Here is a 17948-nt window from a genome sequence, read left to right as displayed (position 1 = left end):
CCTTTCTAGAATTTTCAGTCAACTGTCCTAAAATGAAATTCTCTGGGAAGCACTGCATCAAGAACATCTTAGCTTTCCTTACCTGGTGCCCTATGTTAGGATTTTCCCATGCCAAGTGCTTTGGAAAGGTGGAGACACAGATTTTCACTGACAAAAGACATTGTGTCACAACAAAAGCCGTCCTTGTTGTTATTCCCTTTATGGATTTAAATGGCCTCTGTAACTCTCAAGGGATTACAGTCCATTGCAGTGCTCTATAATCTATTATGCAGATCCTCTCTTTAGGTATCTTATAATTCCCCAAAGCAACTTTCCTACATCCACTCTGTGTCTCCAAAAGCCTTTCCCAGCCCCCCTTGAAGAACTGAAGAATTACTGTTATTTGTGCGTGCAAATAACACACACACGTACACACACACACACACACACACACACACACACACACTCACATATCCTGCTCCAACAGAACCTCTTTTGTGCTATTTCCACCTGACACAGCTCATCTTTGTGAAGTCACCTAGCTTCAACCAAGAGTAGGCAATTCCTACCTGTGTCACCATTAGTCACCTGGGCATTGCTTTTTGGAAGGCCACTACTGACTGTTTTGGATCTTGACTAAGATATAGGCAGGTCAATGGCATAATATAGTATTTTTATCTCTTCTGCTAAGAATGAGTTAGTTGTCAATTTTCAAGATGGGTTATCAAATATATTCTGAGAACATACTTTCAACTAACTGTAGGGTACAAGAAGGCCATCTTTTTACATAATTTCCAATAAAAATGTACATATAGTCTCAATTCATTTAGTCAAAACCACATTCCTTCCTGAACAACAGTACTAATAAGGGAACCACTAACTTTCTGTCATGTTTGAGTGGCTTTCAGGAACCTGGAGTTTCAAGAAAGCTGGGCCCGGGCTACGCACCACAGAGAAAAGTTGGATGCTAGGCTGGAGTTGTAGAAGAGTCAAGGGTTTAATCTTATTTCAAAGTCAAATATAAGTAGCTTTTGGATTGTGTAATGTTTGCATTCTTCACATTTATGTTCCTTTCTATATATAAGTGTAGATCCATAAAGAAATAGTATCACTCTTCAATTTTCTTCCAAAGATTTCCAAGTACTTTCTATAATCCAATAACATATTCACAGGAGAGAAAAAACAGACAGATCCTACAACTGTGTGAGATATCAGCAGAAGGCATAGAGAAACGCAGGAAACTTGCTCAAGAGCATGGGCATTGTTACAGCAACTGAGACAATACCACCAACCAACACCGGCCACATCTCTCAGAGCGATGTCTACCTCCAAACTCTCCCTCAATGCAAATCTGCATAGGGCCTGCTCTTTTCTATTAAAAGTGTATGCACATGAGAAAGGCTGAACCAAAAGGGACAGGCCTCACTGACTTGCCACTTACCAGTGCTGCTTTTACCTCTTCAGAGACGTCAGTTTCATCTTCCTAAAAAGGAAGGAGGGAGAAAAACAAGAGGACCATGGTCACAGATATCCTTGAAAGCAACAAGGTCAGCTCCCATCAATTATGCATCTTGGCATTTCAAACATAGGCAATGAGAACTGACTGCCAAGTGACGCTCTGTTACTGCTGCTTTTAACAGCCGCCAAAGGCAGACAGCTTCGGAACATTGCCTGTCATTAAAAACGTCAAATAAGCCATAGCTGGAAAAGGGGGGTCATTAAGAAAGACAGACTTTATTTCATCTCTGTCAATAGTTATCTGTTTGGTCCTATAAAAATGAGATACTTTTCGGGGTGCCTCGGTGGCTCAGTTGGTTAAGCGTGCGACTCTTGATTTCAGCTCAGGTCTTGATCTCATGGTCATGAGATCGAGCCTTGTGTCGGGCTCTGCGCTGACAGCACACAGCCTGTTTGATTCTCTTTCGCCTTCTCTCTCTCAAAATAAATAAAAAATAAATTTGAAAAGCTTTTTTTTTTTTAAAAAAAGAGATACTTTTACCTAAAAAATAGTTTCTAACAGATGACTATATACCGTCTCATTTCTTGTCTCACTGAATGGTTCATCTAACTTTCAAATGATCATTGGTATTCAGGGACCTCCTGATTATTGGTCACTTGAATTTTTAAAATGCCAATAACAGGGGTGCCTGGGTGGCTCACCTGGTTGATTTGCGCTCAGGTCATGATCTCACACTTCATGAGATCGAACCTTGAGACAGGATCTGCACTGACAGCATGGAGCCTGCTTGGAATTCTCTCTCTCTCTTTCTGCCCTCCCCACTACCACCCTGCTTGCACACGCGTGATCTCTCTCTCTCTCTCTCTCCCAAAACAAATAAACAAACATTTTTTAAAATGCCAATAACAAAGCTGAGTGAGAAGGGTATAGAAGAGGGGCTCCTGGGTGGCTCAGTTGGTTAAACATCCAACTCTTGGTTTTGGCTCAGGTCATATCTCACGGTTCCTGGGTTCGAGCCCCACCTCAGGCTCCATGCTGACAGCATGAGGCCTGCTTGGGATTCTTTCTCCCTCTCTCTCTCTGTCCCCCCTTGTTCACTCTCTCTCTCTCTTGCTCTCAAAATAAATTTTGTTTATTTCTTTACTTTGAGAGACAGAGAGCGAGCAGGAGAGGGGCAGAGACAGAGGGAGAGAGAGCATCCCAAGCAGGCTCCACACTGTCAGCACAGAGCCCAACATGGGGCTCAAGCTCATGAACCATGAGATGATGACCTGAGCCGACAGCAAGAGTCAGATGCTTAACTGCCTAAGCCACCCAGGTGCTCCTCAAAATTTTTTTTTTTTTTTAATTTTTTTTTAACATTTATTTATTTTTGAGACAGAGAGAGACAGAGCATGAACGGGGGAGGGGCAGAGAGAGAGGGAGACACAGAATCAGAAACAGGCTCCAGGCTCTGAGCCATCAGCCCAGAGCCTGATGCGGGGCTCGAACTCACAGACCGCGAGATCGTGACCTGAGCTGAAGTCGGACGCTCAACCGACTGAGCCACCCAGGCGCCCCCTCAAAATTTTTTAAATAACTTCTCTTAAATACATAAACTTAAAAAAAAGAGAGAAGGGTATAGAACAAGAGGGTGAATTAAAGTACTGAATGTGTGTTTGCAGTTAGTAAGCACTGGTACATTTGTTTTTATTTTAAAGCCAAAGTTAATCTAGTTCATATTGTTTCTTTTCTCCTCCAAAAGAGTAAAATTGAGTCAGATGAACTTGTGTTACAAACAGATTTTAAGCTCCCTGAAATTCTTGTAATGCTCCTAAAGTATTTTGTTAGAGTCTCTGCTCATATGTGATATTAAGATATTGTTGTCTACCTGCATGACTTTTGGGCAATATTAGGGAGAACGGCTGATATTGGACAAGCTTATTCCCTTGTTATATTTGCTTACATGGTTGTTGTTGATTTTCAGTTTTTTTTCATTCTTCACCAATTATTTACTGAGTGCCTACTATGTGCCTGGTACTACTGTTCTAGGCAGTGGGCATGCAGCCAAGAATACACCAAACGAGTCCCACACTAGGTGAGTCTTCTTTTTCCTCAGTAATGTGTCTTGATAATCTGCAAGATTTATGGGACCACATGAGGTTCTCTCTTTTTTAAAGTCAACATAGGGGCGCCTGGGTGGCGCAGTCGGTTAAGCGTCCAACTTCAGCCAGGTCACGATCTCGTGGTCCGTGAGTTCGAGCCCCGCATCAGGCTCTGGGCTGATGGCTCGGAGCCTGGAGCCTGTTTCCGATTCTGTGTCTCCCTCTCTCTCTGTCCCTCCCCCATTCATGCTCTGTCTCTGTCCCAAAAATAAATAAAAAACGTTGAAAAAAAAATTTTTTAAGTCAACATAAAGGACAACAGCCACGGGTGATGTGATATGTCCCAGCATGGACCAATCCACTCACATCCTTTGTCCAGAAATTGATGCCTGTGCCTCTTCGTCGTTCCTTGGGCCTCCTCCTCTCACGGATGGACAGTCTATTAGAGGACTGATCATCCACATCTGCATCTTCACTCTCTGGCCAGAGATAAAACAAAGTGTGATCTTAGGAATCTGGGGCAGGCACACTAGCAAGGAGCTTGCATATTCTGAAGCTCCACATACCATTTTTGTCCATTTCTTTTGCAACTGCAGTGTTTGTGGTGGTCTCTGAACTCTCAGAGTCAGGGACTGAAGATCTGCTTGTCCGTAGCAGATGGGAACTGGTGTAGAGAGTGGGTCTTGATGCAGAAGGAGACACTGGTGTTGTGGGTTTGTCTGGCTGAGCTGAATACCTCAGGCGACGATAGACAGGCTGGAAATAATCCACAGGGTGAGATGTTAGAGGTCAAGTCCAACCAAATGATAAGGAGAGCAGGCTTCTTAAAGAAGGGCTTGTTTTCTATACCAAGATGCTTACTAATAGTAGATGCTCAATAAATAGCCACTGAGCTGAACTACAGTTAGTTAGTTAGCCAGAAAGGAAACAGCTTCTGGATTCCTACTCTGATAATACCATCATGTTGATAGCAGCCCAGCCAGGAAAATTTTTCCTAAATCGACCAAAGGGCACGAGGCAACACTAATCTTGTTAATAAAAATTCCTTTGATTTTGGAATGAAAATAAGAAGAATGGTGGCCTTTTCAAGATGGAGCACTGAAAGGCAAGGTTTTAGTAGAAAAATTAGAAGTTCAGGAATATGAAGAAACAATACAGTTACCTAAGAACAGAGACCAAATCTAAGCATTCTACAAATTTTTGAATATTCTACCAAACTGCCATAACAGGCTTACTGAAACTTAAAAAAATTCCCATTTTCCCCTTTGAACTTTTTTTCCCAATGAAAAAGACAGAGTCTGATAATAAGCCTTAACTTGGTTTATTACAGATGCACAGATAATTATTGCTACATGTAGAGATTGTATACTTTTTTGTTTATAAAGACAGAAGCAATAAAATATAGTAAGCTTTGGAATCCAACAGAACTTGGTTCAAATTCTAGCTTCAGCACTTACTAGCTGTGTGGCCTTGAATAAGTTACTTAACTTCTCTGAGCCTCAGGTTCCTCATATGTAAAAGAGGGATAATATCTTCCTTAGAGAGGGCTGTGAGGATTATATGAGATCATGTACGTTAGGTGCTTAGAACAGTAGCTAGTAATAAGTACTCAATAAACAAATAAACAGTAGCAGATAAAAAAAAAACAGAAAAAAAACAAAATAACCTTAGTTACTTAGTTGATATAGCTTAGCCATTCAGCAATGGACCAAGGGGATTCCTTTCTCCTCTAACTATGGTAATGGTAAAATTTAACATCCCAATTGAGACACTTCTCAGAGTGAAGATGAATGGTATCGCTAATTACAGAGATAACAGGTGTAATATGAACCATCCGAGGTAAACCGGGAGGAGTTACGTTCACCCTAAACATAACCCTATTTGAGAAAGGGAACAGAAGTTAACATGTCTACCTTAATAGTGACATCTTGTGGCATGGGACTGAGTGGTGCTTTGTAAAATCAGGTTTGTAGGAGTCTAGAGAACAATATAATCATGGCTGAGAGAGCACTCTGGAGCCTGACTGGCTATGTTCAAGTTCTTGTTTAACGGCTTCTCATCTGTGTGAAACACTGGGCAAGTTAGTTAACCTCTTTGTGACTCAATTTCCTCATATTTATTTATTTTTTTTTTTTAATTTTTTTTTTCAACGTTTTTTATTTTTTTATTTTTGGGACAGAGAGAGACAGAGCATGAACGGGGGAGGGGCAGAGAGAGAGGGAGACACAGAATCGGAAGCAGGCTCCAGGCTCCGAGCCATCAGCCCAGAGCCTGACACGGGGCTCGAACTCCCGGACCGCGAGATCGTGACCTGGCTGAAGTCGGACGCTTAACCGACTGCGCCACCCAGGCGCCCCATCAATTTCCTCATATTTAAAGTGAGGGCTCAGAGGGCTGTTTGAGGATTAGATGAATTAATACATATGAAGGAGCTGAAATAATGCCCAGGATACAGTAAACACTCAATAAATCCTCACATTTCTATTTGTATTTTTATTATACTGTAACCTCTCTTTTTAGGATAGAAAGACATCATTAGTTTAAGAATTAGTTAGCTAAACTTAGGTAATCATTTCACTATAAATATCAAACCATTATGTTGTGCACCTAAAACGAATAAAATGTTACGTGTCACCATTTCAATGAAACCGGATAAAAAATAAGCATTAGTTAACTCCAAGAGGAAACAAGTGATCGCTTAAGGACTGATAGCTTGAGTTCTTTCAGTCACACGGGTTTGCCAACTAGAGACAGACATTATCAGTGTTTTCTAGGAGTTGTTCACGATAAAGCAGCACAGCGCTTGACTGATCAGTGAGGAAGGGATTCCCCACGTTAATGTCCCTGCTTTTAGCACAGTACATGCCCGCAAAAGTGACTTACCTCCTCATCCAGACTCCCGCCCCAGGGTTGACAGCTCTCGCCAGCTTCCTTTGCCGGGACTGCTGAGGGCTCATGCTTCTCTGTGCTTCCCTCAAGCCCTTCAGTGCCCGCAGGCTTCTGGCTAGGCTGCTCCTGAGCTTGCCGTTCTGCCCTCGACCGGCTGAATGTCCTTTCTGCTTCTTGAAGGTCCGTTAGTGTCACGCCCTGGGAAAACGGCACAAGGTCAGGGAAGTTTCACTCTAACCAAGGAATAACTCTTAATAAATGAGCAGGGAAACCGCCTTAAAGATCTGGTAGTACCAAAGTCCAGTATCAAAGCTCCCCAAATGCATGAGGCCATTTCAAGCAAGATATGCTTAAAAATGAACACCTCAGTGTGCACAGAGCCCAGCCTGAGTCTAGGTACCTTTCAAATGCAATACTTAGCTTTCCACTTTGAGTTCCAGGAAACAGGGCAACACTGATGCCTGTCTGTTGTAGATGTACTTCTCTCATACCCCTAGTTTGCAACATCTTTGTCTGAAAGCTCCATACCCTCCCAAGAGAAAATAGTTGTCAAGAGAGATTCTCTGAAGAGCAGATACTAGAAAAACTTAATTTTACTTATGGGAAGAAAAACCAGCTCCAAAAAGGTGAAAGTTCAGAGCCAGGCTACAACAACAACAAAAGCCAGCCAACCAAAAACATGACACGACCTAAACTAGCTTTACTCTGAGATGATTTTCTAAGTAACTCTAGGAACGTCACACAGAAACTTTCCAATAATTGATATTTCCCTCAGGCTCTCAGGAGCAGCCATACGGAAGAAAAGCAATTAGGAGGCATCTGTAGAAAAAGGGAGAAAGAGAGTAAGGACCAGAGTGAACGGATTCTAACTCAAGCAGTTATATGCTCAAGTCCTCAGGAGATGGGAGTTCTAAAGCGGGAAGGTAGTTGAGCAGGTACTATATCCACAACTTGTTTGTTTGTTTTTAAACTAATCATGAATTTAGTCACTCACTCTCTTAATAAATTACTAAGTGTCTTTAAGCACTGGAACTACAAAGACAAAATGGTTCCTGTACGCAAGAACCTTTTAATCTAGTGGAAAAGACATAAGAAAGCAGTTGGGTATAATGGAATGTGAGGTTTAAGACAGAATATATGATCCACCAAATTCCATTTCTGAGAATTTACTCAAAAGAAGTGAAAGCAGGGTCTCAGAGAGATCATTTGTTTGCCCACGTTCATAGCGGTATTATTCACAACATACAAACGGTGGAAGCAACTGAAGTGTCCACTGGCAGACGGGTGAATAAACAAAATGTGGTACATACAGAGGAATATCATTCATCCTTAAAAAAGAATGAAATACTGATACATATGCCACAACTTCAATGAACCTAGAAGACATTATGCTAAGTGAAATAAGCCAGCCACCAAAGGACAAACACTGGATGATGCCACTTGTATGAAGTACTTAGATTAGTAAATTCATAGACATAAGAAGTAGGATGGTGGCTGCCAGAAGCTGGGGGGAGAGATGGAATTATTGTTGAATGGGTATGGAGTTTCAGTTTGGGAAGATAAGAAATGTACTGGAGACAGACGGTGGTAACAGTTGCAAAATAATGTGAATTACTTAATGCCACTGAACCACACACTTGAAAAATGGTTAAAGTGGTAAATTGTATGTTATGTATATTTTACCACAAGAAACTAAACCGAAACAAAAAAATTATAGTCAGTCTTGGTCCTCATGGAGGTTATATTCCAAGAGAGGAAAACAGAGAAATAATAATCAAGCAAAAATAAAATAACAGCTGTCATAATTACTACAAAGGAAGGATACTTAGCCTATTTGGGGAAGGTCAGGGAAGACAAGGGTACCTTGTGGCTATTTATAAAGTCCCCTTTTCAGTCCTCAGCTTTCTTAATTGACCTCTGCAGTATTTAAAACTGTTACCTTCACCTTTTACCTGGAAACTGACTCTCTCTCTCTCTCTCTCTCTCTCTCTCTTTCTTTCTTTTTTTTTTTTTTTTTTTTTTTTTTTTTTTTTGAGAGAGTGCTAGCAGGGGACGGGCAGAGAGAAAGGAAGACAAAGAATCCAAAACAAGTTCCGCGCTGTCAGCACAAAGCCCGACATGGGCTCGAAGCCACCATGGCAAGATCATGACCTGAGCTGAAGTCGGATGCTCAACCGACTGAGCCACCCAGGGGCCCCTGGAAACTGACTTTTCATTTTCTTCTACACCGTTACTACTTCCTGGTTTACTTTCATCTCTCTGGCTGCTCCTTTTAATTGTGCTTCATCAGCTCATCGTCCTCTGCCTCCTTAATGCCAATTCACAGCTTTCTCTCCCTTCTCCTCACCACTGCATACTGCGTTCAAGGTCTTGGTACTCCCAGCTTGGACTACTGTAATAGTTTCCTAACTGGTCTTCTAGTTTCCTGGCTTCACAAACATACTTTTGCCTACCACTCCCATCAGTTCTCTGCATGGTGGACTTCCACAAAATATGACACAGATTATATCGGACTCTTCCCTACTTCAATGGCTCCCTTAGGAATTTTTTTTCTTTTAAAAACATCTTTATTGAAACAAACTCACATATCATAAAACCCACCATTTAAAAGTACAGGCATACCTCAGAGATATTGAGGGTTTGATTCCAGACCACTGTGATAAAGGGAGTATCACAATACAGCCAGTCAAACAAATTTTCTGGTTTCTCGGTGCATATAAAAGTTATGTTTACACTACGTTGTGGTCTATTAATTGTGCAACAGCATTATGTTCAAAAAACGACGTATATACCTTAATTAAAAAATACTTTACTGCTAAAAAAAATGCTAACAATCATCTGAGCTTTTCAGTGAGTCATAATCTTTTTGCTGGTGGAGGGTCATGCCTTTATGTTAATGGCTGCTGACTGATCAGGGTGGCTGTGGCAATTTCTTACAATACGGCAACAATGAAGGAAATGTGCTGCGTGGGTTGACTCTTGCTTTCATGAACAATTTTTCGGTAGCATGCGATACTGTTTGATAGCATCTTACTCACAGTAGAACTGCTTTCAAAATTGGACTCAATCCTCTCAAACCCTGCCACTGCTTTATCAACTAAGCTTAGATAGTATTCTAAATCCTTTGTTGTCATTTCAATAATCTTCACGGCATCTTCACCAGGAGTAGATTCCATCTCAAGAAACAACTTTTTTCGCTCACCCATAAGAAGCAACTCCTCAACTGTTCAAGTTTTATCATGAGATCACAGCCTTTCATCCTGTCTTCAGGCTCCACAGCTAACTCTAGTTCTCTTGCTATTTCCACATCTGCAGTTATGCATCTCACTGAACTCTGAACTTTCAATTTGTGTGTGTGTGTGTGTGTATATATGTATACACACACACACACACACACACACACACACACACACACACACACACATATAAAGACAGTACCTGCAAAGTGCAATAAAATGAGGTCTCCCTGTATACAAGGCAGTGATTTTTAGCATATTCACAGACTTGTACAACTATCATCACCATCTCATTTCGGAACATTTTACCACCCCAGAAAGAAACTCCACGTTCATCAGCAGCCCCTCCCCATCCCTCCTTCTCTCCCACCCCTGGCAACCACTAATCTATTTTCTCTTTCTCTGGCTTTGCCTATTCTGGGTATTTTCATATAAATGGAATCATGTCTGGTTTCTTTCACTTAACATAAGGTTTTCTTAAGGTTCACGCACATTGTAGCATTAACATGTATGAGTACTTCATTTCTTTCTATTGCCAAATAATATTCTACTGTATGAATATATAACATTTCGTTTACCCGTTTCTCTGTTAACGGAAATTTGTATTCTTTTTTTCTCCAGTTATGTTAACTGCGTAATTTATCTGGTCTGCTCAAAGGTTCAGCTTGTGCCCACTACCACTATGCCTGCTAAGGAGAGCTGAGGCACAACCAGCCACACAATGCTAAACCTTGCTGCAGCTGGGAGCCCAGGACTCAACTCTACAGCAAGCCTGCAAGCTCCACACATGGAGTTTGGTATGCGTAGCAAGTTAACTCTACCCAGAGTTCAGAGATGACCCTAAATTTGGGATTTGGGCTACTGTGAATAATGCTGTTATAAACATCTCTGTACAAGTTTTTGTGTGGACATATGTTTTCATTTTCCTTGAGTAGATACCTAAGAGTAGAATTGCTACATCATATGGTATCTGTATATATAACATTTTGAGGAAGTGCCAAACTGTTCTCCTTTAGGGATCTTAAGATGTGGGTGGCCCCTTAAGCACAAATGGAATGATGAGTCTTGTGAAGGAAAGGAGATAAACCTGCTCTGAACCTGGAGATATAAAAGTGAGAGTGGGTAGGTGTAGCTATAACTTCATCTGATACCACGTAGTGTAAGATTTAAGACCGGTGAAAACTTTTACTACAGTGGCTGGAATAAGGCTCTCATCTTACTGTTTTTTCATCATAGCTCCAACAGAAAGGAAGATAGACAAAATGACATAAAAAAGAAGGTCACACTCACTTGAGTAGACCTTCGAGTCTGCCGAGCTTGTCTGGAGCGTGCTTTCCGTAAAGATTCTGCTTCCTCATCCCGTACAGGAGTCAGATATGACCTGCAAAGAAAAAAAGTAATACCAGAAGTAAGACCTTTGCTACCTGTACTTGAGGAATGACAAGGGACTTCCACATACTGAAGTGATTTCTACACTCTAGGAATGAATTTGGGCAGAATCAAAATGATAGAAACGCTATCAGTGAAAATGGCATAATCCAACACATTACTTTTAAATGTATTACTTTTCATGCAGAATCATGTCATCTGTGAAATGAGAATTTCATTTCTTCTTTCCCTATCCTTACAATTTTTATTTCTTTTCTTGATTTAATGCCCTGGCCAGAACCTCCAGGACATGTTGAAAAGGAGTAATGATAGTAAGTTTCCATGCTTTGCTCCTGCCTTCAGAGAGAAAAAGCATTCAGCATTTTATTACTGTGATGTCTAAGATTTCTGTAGACACTGCTTCTCAATTAATTAATTGAGAAGTTAATCAATTATTTTTTAATCATTAGTGTGTGTCAAACTTATCACATGTGTTTCTTCCCCATATATTGAGATTATTATTATTTTCCTTCTTTTTTTGTTACTAAGGTGAATCACATTGAACAATTTTTGAATGATAAAATAACCTTGAATTCTTAGGATAAGCTCAACTTGGCCATGATGCATCGTATTTTTTTTTAAGAAATATTTATTTTATTTTATTATTTTTTTAAAGAAAGCTCTATGTCCAATTTGGGATTTGAACTCACAGCCTTGAGATCAAGAATCACATGTTCTATCGAACGAGTCAGCCAGGTACCCCTATATAGATTGACTTTTATATAAAGTCAGTATTATTTAATTTAGGATTTCTCCATCCCTGTTTATTAGAGAAATTGGTCTATAATTTTCCCTTCTTATAACAACTGGGCAAGTCTGGAAATTAAGGTTATAAAAGTTAAGAAGTGTTTTCTCCTTGTCGATTTTCTATAAGAATTTATGTAAGATTAGGGTTGTTTCCTCCTGGAATAATTAGTAAAGTGCACAATGAAGACATCTGGATTTTAAGTGTTCTTTTAAAAAAATTTTTTTTAACATTTATTTATTTTTGAGAGACAGAGCATGAGCGGGGGAGGGGAAGACCGAGAGGGAGACACAATCCCAAGCAGGCTCCAGGCTCCAAGCTGTCAGCAGAGCCTGATGTGGGGCTCGAACTCACCAACCATGAGATCATGACCCTAGCTGAAGTCAGATGCTCAACCGACTGAGCCACCCAGGCGCCCCTCAAGTGTTCTTTATGGGAGGTTTTAAATGAGGGGTTCAATTTCTTTGATTGATTTAGTTAGGCCTAGTCAGATGTTCTGTTTTGGTAGTATTTGTTTTTCAAAGAACTTTATATTTTTACATTTAGTGGCACAAAATTGTTCATAAAATTCTTATAGTATATTTAAAACATTTTTTTTAATGTTTATTTTTGAAGCAGAGAGAGACAGAGAGTGAGTGGGGGAGGAGCATAAGACAGGGAGACAGAATCCAAGGCAGGCTGCAGGGTCTGAGCTGTCAGCACAGAGCCTGACATGGGGCTCGAACCCACGAACCATGAGATCATGACCTGAGCTGAAGTTGGACACTTAACCAACTGAGCCACCCAGGTGCCCCAATTCTTACAGTATATTTTAATTGTCATTTTAGTATCTGTAGCAATGATTCTCAAATTCTTTGGTCTCAGGACCCTTTTACATTTTTAAAAATTACTGAGAACCCCCGAAGAACTTTTGTTTATGTGTATCTTTTAATATTTACCTTAGCAGAAATTTAAAAAATATGCACTTACGTATTTAAAAATAATCAGCCCTATTACAAAAAGTTACATCAATAACTTACCTTTTATGAAAAATAACTGTATTTTCTAAAACAAAAAAATTTAGCAAGAGTCTTTATTTCATTTTTATAAATTTTCTTTAGTGCTGGCTTAATAGGAGATAGCTGGATTTTCATACATGCTTCATTCAATATGTTGCAATATGGCGTTTCAGTTAAAATATATAAAGAATATACAGTCTTGCACAGGTTTGTAGTTGGAAAAGGAAGGAGTATTATAATAGCTGGTAATTATGGACATTTTTCCTTGATACTATACCAAAACTGAAGTGGTAGTTTCTTAAAGATTAGCAACAATGTGGAATCTGAAACCATGTTAATTTATTGGTCTATTGGTCTATCTTGCGCTTTGAATGGACCTTCTTACCCATGCATGACTTCGAGTTATTGTACACTGGTCCTTTGGAAAACATTGGTGCAGATCTTCCAAATGGTGACACATTTCATTACAGAATAATAATTTTATAAGTCACATTCGGTAACATAGGAGGTAAGTTCCTTGACGTTGGCCTTGGCAATGATTTTTTCGGATTTGATACCAAAAGCAAAGGCAACAAAAGCAAAAATAAATAAGTAGGACTATATCAAACTAAAAAGCTTCTGCACAGCAAAGCAAACCATCAACAAAATGAAACGGCAACTTACAGAATGGAAGAAACTATTGGCAAATCATATATCTGAAAAGGGATTACTGTCCCAAATAAAGAACTCATACAAATCAAGAGGGGGAGAAAAATCTGATCTCACTTACATGTGAAATATTAAAAAAAAAACAAAAAACCAACCTCATAGATATGGAGAACTGATTTGTAGTTAACAGAGGCAGGGAGTAGAAGGTGAGCAAAGTAGGTGAACATGCTCAAAAGGTACAAACTTTCGTTTATAAGATTAGTAAGTCCTGGGTATATACAGTATGGTGACTATAATTTACAATGCCGTTATTATGTATTTGAAAATTGTTAAGAGAGTAATTTTAAAAGTTCTTATCATGAGGAAAAAATTGTAATTATGTGTGATGATGGATGTTAACTACACTTAGTTGTAATCATTTTATATTTATTAAATTACTAAGTTTTACACCTAAAACTAATACAATGTTATATGTCAATTATATCTCAATAAAAATAATGGAAAAATAAAACATAAAAAATCATTCTTTAATATCACCTTTAATATTTTATTAAACATTTTTTAAATTATTTTATTTTTTTAGAGGGGAGGGTAGAGGGGGAGAGAGAGAAAATCTTAAGCAGGCTCCATGCTCAGGAGGAGCCCGACACAGGGCTCGATCCCATGACCCTGAGATTATGACCTGAGCCAAAATCCAGACCTGGAAGCTCAACCGACTGAGCCACCCAGGTGCCCCCACCTTTGAACTTAAGACAGTCTTTAAATATTGGGAAGCAGCAGTCAATAATACCACTCATAATGGGCAGACACAAGTTACCAAAATTCTAATTTCTGCTTGAAATTTAAAGTTTTATAGTTGGCAACAAATACTTTGTGACAGTCTCACTTTGTTCATTTTCAAGAAAATGTCTGCTGAATACCCAAGTCTGGAAAACCATAGCCTTCCCAGTCATTCTTTCAAGTAAAAATGGTATTCCAGGATAAAAGTAGTCAGTTCTTTTTTCTTCCTCTGGACTCCAATTATATCTACGTTAGATCTTACTGGCCATGATCTATTCATTTATTTTGCTTTTTCTGTATTTCCCATCCTTTTCTCTCTCTGAGTTTCATTCTGGATATGTATTTCTCTTTTAAAGTTTTATTTATTTAAATTGTTTCTAGATGCAATGTAGGGCTTGAACTCACAACCCTGAGAACAAGAGTAGCACACTCTTTCAACGGAGCCAGCCAAGTGCCCCCATTCTGGATATTTTCTACTGTCTATCTAACTAGTTCATTAATTATCTCTTCAGCTGGTCTACTATAAACTCACCAGTTGAGTTTCTAATTCCAATTATTAAATTTTCAGTTCTAGAATTTCTACTTGATTCTTTTTAAAATAGATTACAGTTCTTTGTTGAAATTTCCCATCTTCTATTTTCTTAACAATATTAACCATAGTTAGTTTAAAGTCCATGTCTGATAACATCAATATCTGGATCTTTTGTTATTGTTTATTTTTCTAAGTCTTTTGGTAAATCAGTCTTTTGGTAAATTTGGTATGTCTGCTAATTTCTGAATTAATGTCAAATATTTTTTAAAATATTTGAATACATGTCTTTATAAGGAAAATTATAAGTGCGGGAAGTTGCCTTCTGGACCATTTTCACAATATCTGAGAGATGCAGTTCAAACAATAAAAAATATAGTATTTATCACATTTATTATTTTTATTTGAGAGAGAGAGAAAGAGGAGCACATGAGTGGGGGAGAGGGTGAGGGAGGAGGAGAGAGGGGGGAGAGGGAGAGAGAGAAAGAGAGAGAGAGAGAGAGAGAGAGAGAGAGAGAGAGAGAGAGAGAATCTCAAGCAGGCTCCACTCTGAGCATGAAGGAGACTCAATCCCACAACCCGGGGATCATGACCTAAGCAGAAATCAAGAGTCAGACCCTCAACTGACTTAGCCACCCAGTATTTATCACATTTAACACTGAACCCATCACTCCTCAGAAACTGAGAGTCCAGCAAGGTTGAGTATAACAGTCAAACACCTTTAATGAAAAATGTAGTGATAACTTGCAGCTCTGAAAGATGTCATCCTCCAGAGAGGATATTCTTTTCCTCTGGCAGTTAGGTTAAGGAAGTGATTCTCAAACTTTCATCTACATCAGAATTATTTAGGGGGTTTGTGAAATACAAATTGCTAGGCTCTACCCCTAAAAGTCCTGTTTCAGTAGGTCTGGAGTAGGGGCCGAGAATTTGCATTTCTAGTTAGATTTCTGTGATGCTTCTGACATCACACTTTGAGAACTACAGGGCCAAGACAAATGACCTTAATCTACTTTGAGATTGAGATGACTGGAAGATAGCCTTCAGTCTTTGCAGGGGCTGGTCTATTTCTGGTAAGCCTTTACTTCTAGAATGTAGCCCATCAGTGGTCCCAGATGAAGGTATGGGGCCCCTCTTCCTGAACTCTAGTTCCCTCAGCTCCATGAGACTACTGAAAATCCTGCCCAGTTTCTTAGCCTTATTGCTACGGCTTTACTACTCAGCAAATGCCTCAAGGGGAAAAGCACAGACAAATGCTGGATTCACCTCTTTTTGATTTCCTTCTCTCCGGGATCTTGATCCCTCAAGTCCTCAATTCCTTAATCCAATATCTTCAAAGACACTTGTTAATATTTGTCCAGTTTTTTTAGTTATTCTCAGTGAGAGGAGTTTGTATACTAGATATGCCATGGCCTGAAGCAGAAGTCCCCAACCAAGCTATTCATTCATTCATTCATTCATTCATTTATTCATTCATTCATGTAGACTCCATGCCCAATGTGGGGCTTGAACTCAGCACTCTGAGATCAAGAGTCACATGTTCTACTGACTGAGCCAGCCAGGAGTCCCCAAGCTTCCCTCAACATAGATTAGTAAACGGGAATTCTGATACATTTGTCAAACCACTGTAAATTTGGTATATTTGAGTCCTTCCTTAATATGCTCCTCTCCTCTGGGTGAAATGAAAAAAATTAAGTCTCCAAATTTACAAAGCTGTGGACCAGACCCTGGAACTGATGACCACACTAAGGACTAACTCTCTATGAAATTCTGCCTCAGTTACCAACCAGCCTACTCACATGTCATTTCTACCTGCAAAATATATAGACCATCACTATTATACTTAATTTTTGACTGTTAAAAAATCTTCAGCTGGTCTACTATAAACTCACCAGTTGAATTTCTAATTCCAATTATTAAATTTTCAGTTCTAGAATTTCTACTTGATTCTTTTTAAAACAGATTACAGTTCTTTGTTGAAATTTCCCATCTTCTATTTTCTTAACGATATTAACCACAGTTAGTTTAAAGTCCACTATCTACTATCTATGCATAGTAGATAGGAGCCACAGTGAAAGAAAAAAGCTTCAAACTGGCTTATCCCACTGCCTGTTCTAGGGTTTAATAGAATGAGAGAAACAGTGTTAGTAAAAGCAGGTCTGGTAGGTAAGATCAATAACATTTTACCTGAGTTGAAGTCTTGAATATTTGAAGTCATATATGTTTTTCATGGAAACATTAGAAAACAGACAAAAATGTAAAAACAAAAATAAATGAGAATTCCACCACATGAAAATAACCCATTTTCATTCTATAACATATATGTCTGGATTGTTATCTATGTATATATCTATGCATTTAGGTTTTGTTAGTGAGTATCACATATACTATTTCGTTACCTGTGTCAATATGAAATGTTTATGATTTAAGTTGAAAAAAAAATCTAAAGACAAAACCCAGAAAGCTCCAGTACTTGAATCTATAAATATTTTTGAGGAAGGAAGAAACATTTTCATTCATTTTTCTTTACCTAGATGTGTATTCCAAGGTTCACAAAGTGATGCACCTGACCACAGCTGCCTTGAGGACGCACTAGGGTTTTGGTAGAGCCCAAGTCCTTGTACTTTCTAAAGTCTAGACCATGTGGTGAGCAAACTCTGGTCATGAGCCAAATCTGGCCTGCCATATTTTTGTAAAGTTTTACCTAACTGCGGCAACAGAGTTTAATATTTGCAAAGAACACAAAATAGCCTGCAAAGCCTAAAATATTCAGCATCTGGCCTTTACAGAAAAAATTTGGCAACTCCTACACTAGGCCAGACCCACACTCAACACACCTTGCTCTCTCTGAGAAGCAAGCATTTGAGCCATCCATGAAATCTGAGTGCTATACGATTGCTATGAATCCTTATTGCTATGAAAAGAAGATAGGTCTGTGTTCACAATATAGTATAATAGAAAGTATAACAGAATCCATGGCTTTAACATATACCTCTGGCCGTCTTACATCTAGATAAAACTAGGCTAATGTCCCCAGTTCAGTGGCATAGAAAGGAATTCCAATGCCAAAATCCTTTGATTACTGTATCTGTCTACTATGTTTCCTTGAGGGCAGGAAGCATTTTTCTTTGTATTCACTATGACTTTGAGGATGCATAATCAAATTCAAATTTGAT

The 17948-nt window shown here is 39.1% G+C and overlaps 1 protein-coding gene across 13 annotated transcripts in view; it reads right to left on the bottom strand.

The window, feature by feature from the left end:
- Positions 1 to 17948, bottom strand: part of PPP1R12B (protein phosphatase 1 regulatory subunit 12B) — a 223797-nt gene that overhangs the window by 82441 nt on the left and 123408 nt on the right. For 6 of the 13 annotated variants that reach the window (XM_047840196.1, XM_047840193.1, XM_047840194.1 and 3 more), the window contains 6 exons: positions 16960 to 16971; positions 10938 to 11028; positions 6406 to 6609; positions 4089 to 4278; positions 3889 to 4001; positions 1421 to 1462 (listed from right to left, as the gene is read on the bottom strand). In XM_047840196.1, the coding sequence (XP_047696152.1) occupies positions 1421 to 1462; positions 3889 to 4001; positions 4089 to 4278; positions 6406 to 6609; positions 10938 to 11028; positions 16960 to 16971 (652 nt within the window). Of the gene's footprint in view, positions 1 to 1420; positions 1463 to 3888; positions 4002 to 4088; positions 4279 to 4979; positions 5070 to 6405; positions 6610 to 10937; positions 11029 to 13203; positions 13331 to 16959; positions 16972 to 17948 lie in introns of those variants that run through there. The other 7 variants (XM_047840206.1, XM_047840195.1, XM_047840205.1 and 4 more) reach the window with 4 other exon arrangements.

This window comes from Prionailurus viverrinus, chromosome F1 (assembly GCF_022837055.1).
Source record: "Prionailurus viverrinus isolate Anna chromosome F1, UM_Priviv_1.0, whole genome shotgun sequence".
Taxonomy (NCBI): domain Eukaryota; kingdom Metazoa; phylum Chordata; class Mammalia; order Carnivora; family Felidae; genus Prionailurus; species Prionailurus viverrinus.
The sequence above is the reverse complement of the archived record's forward strand: the minus strand, read 5'-3'. Positions and strand labels throughout refer to the sequence as shown.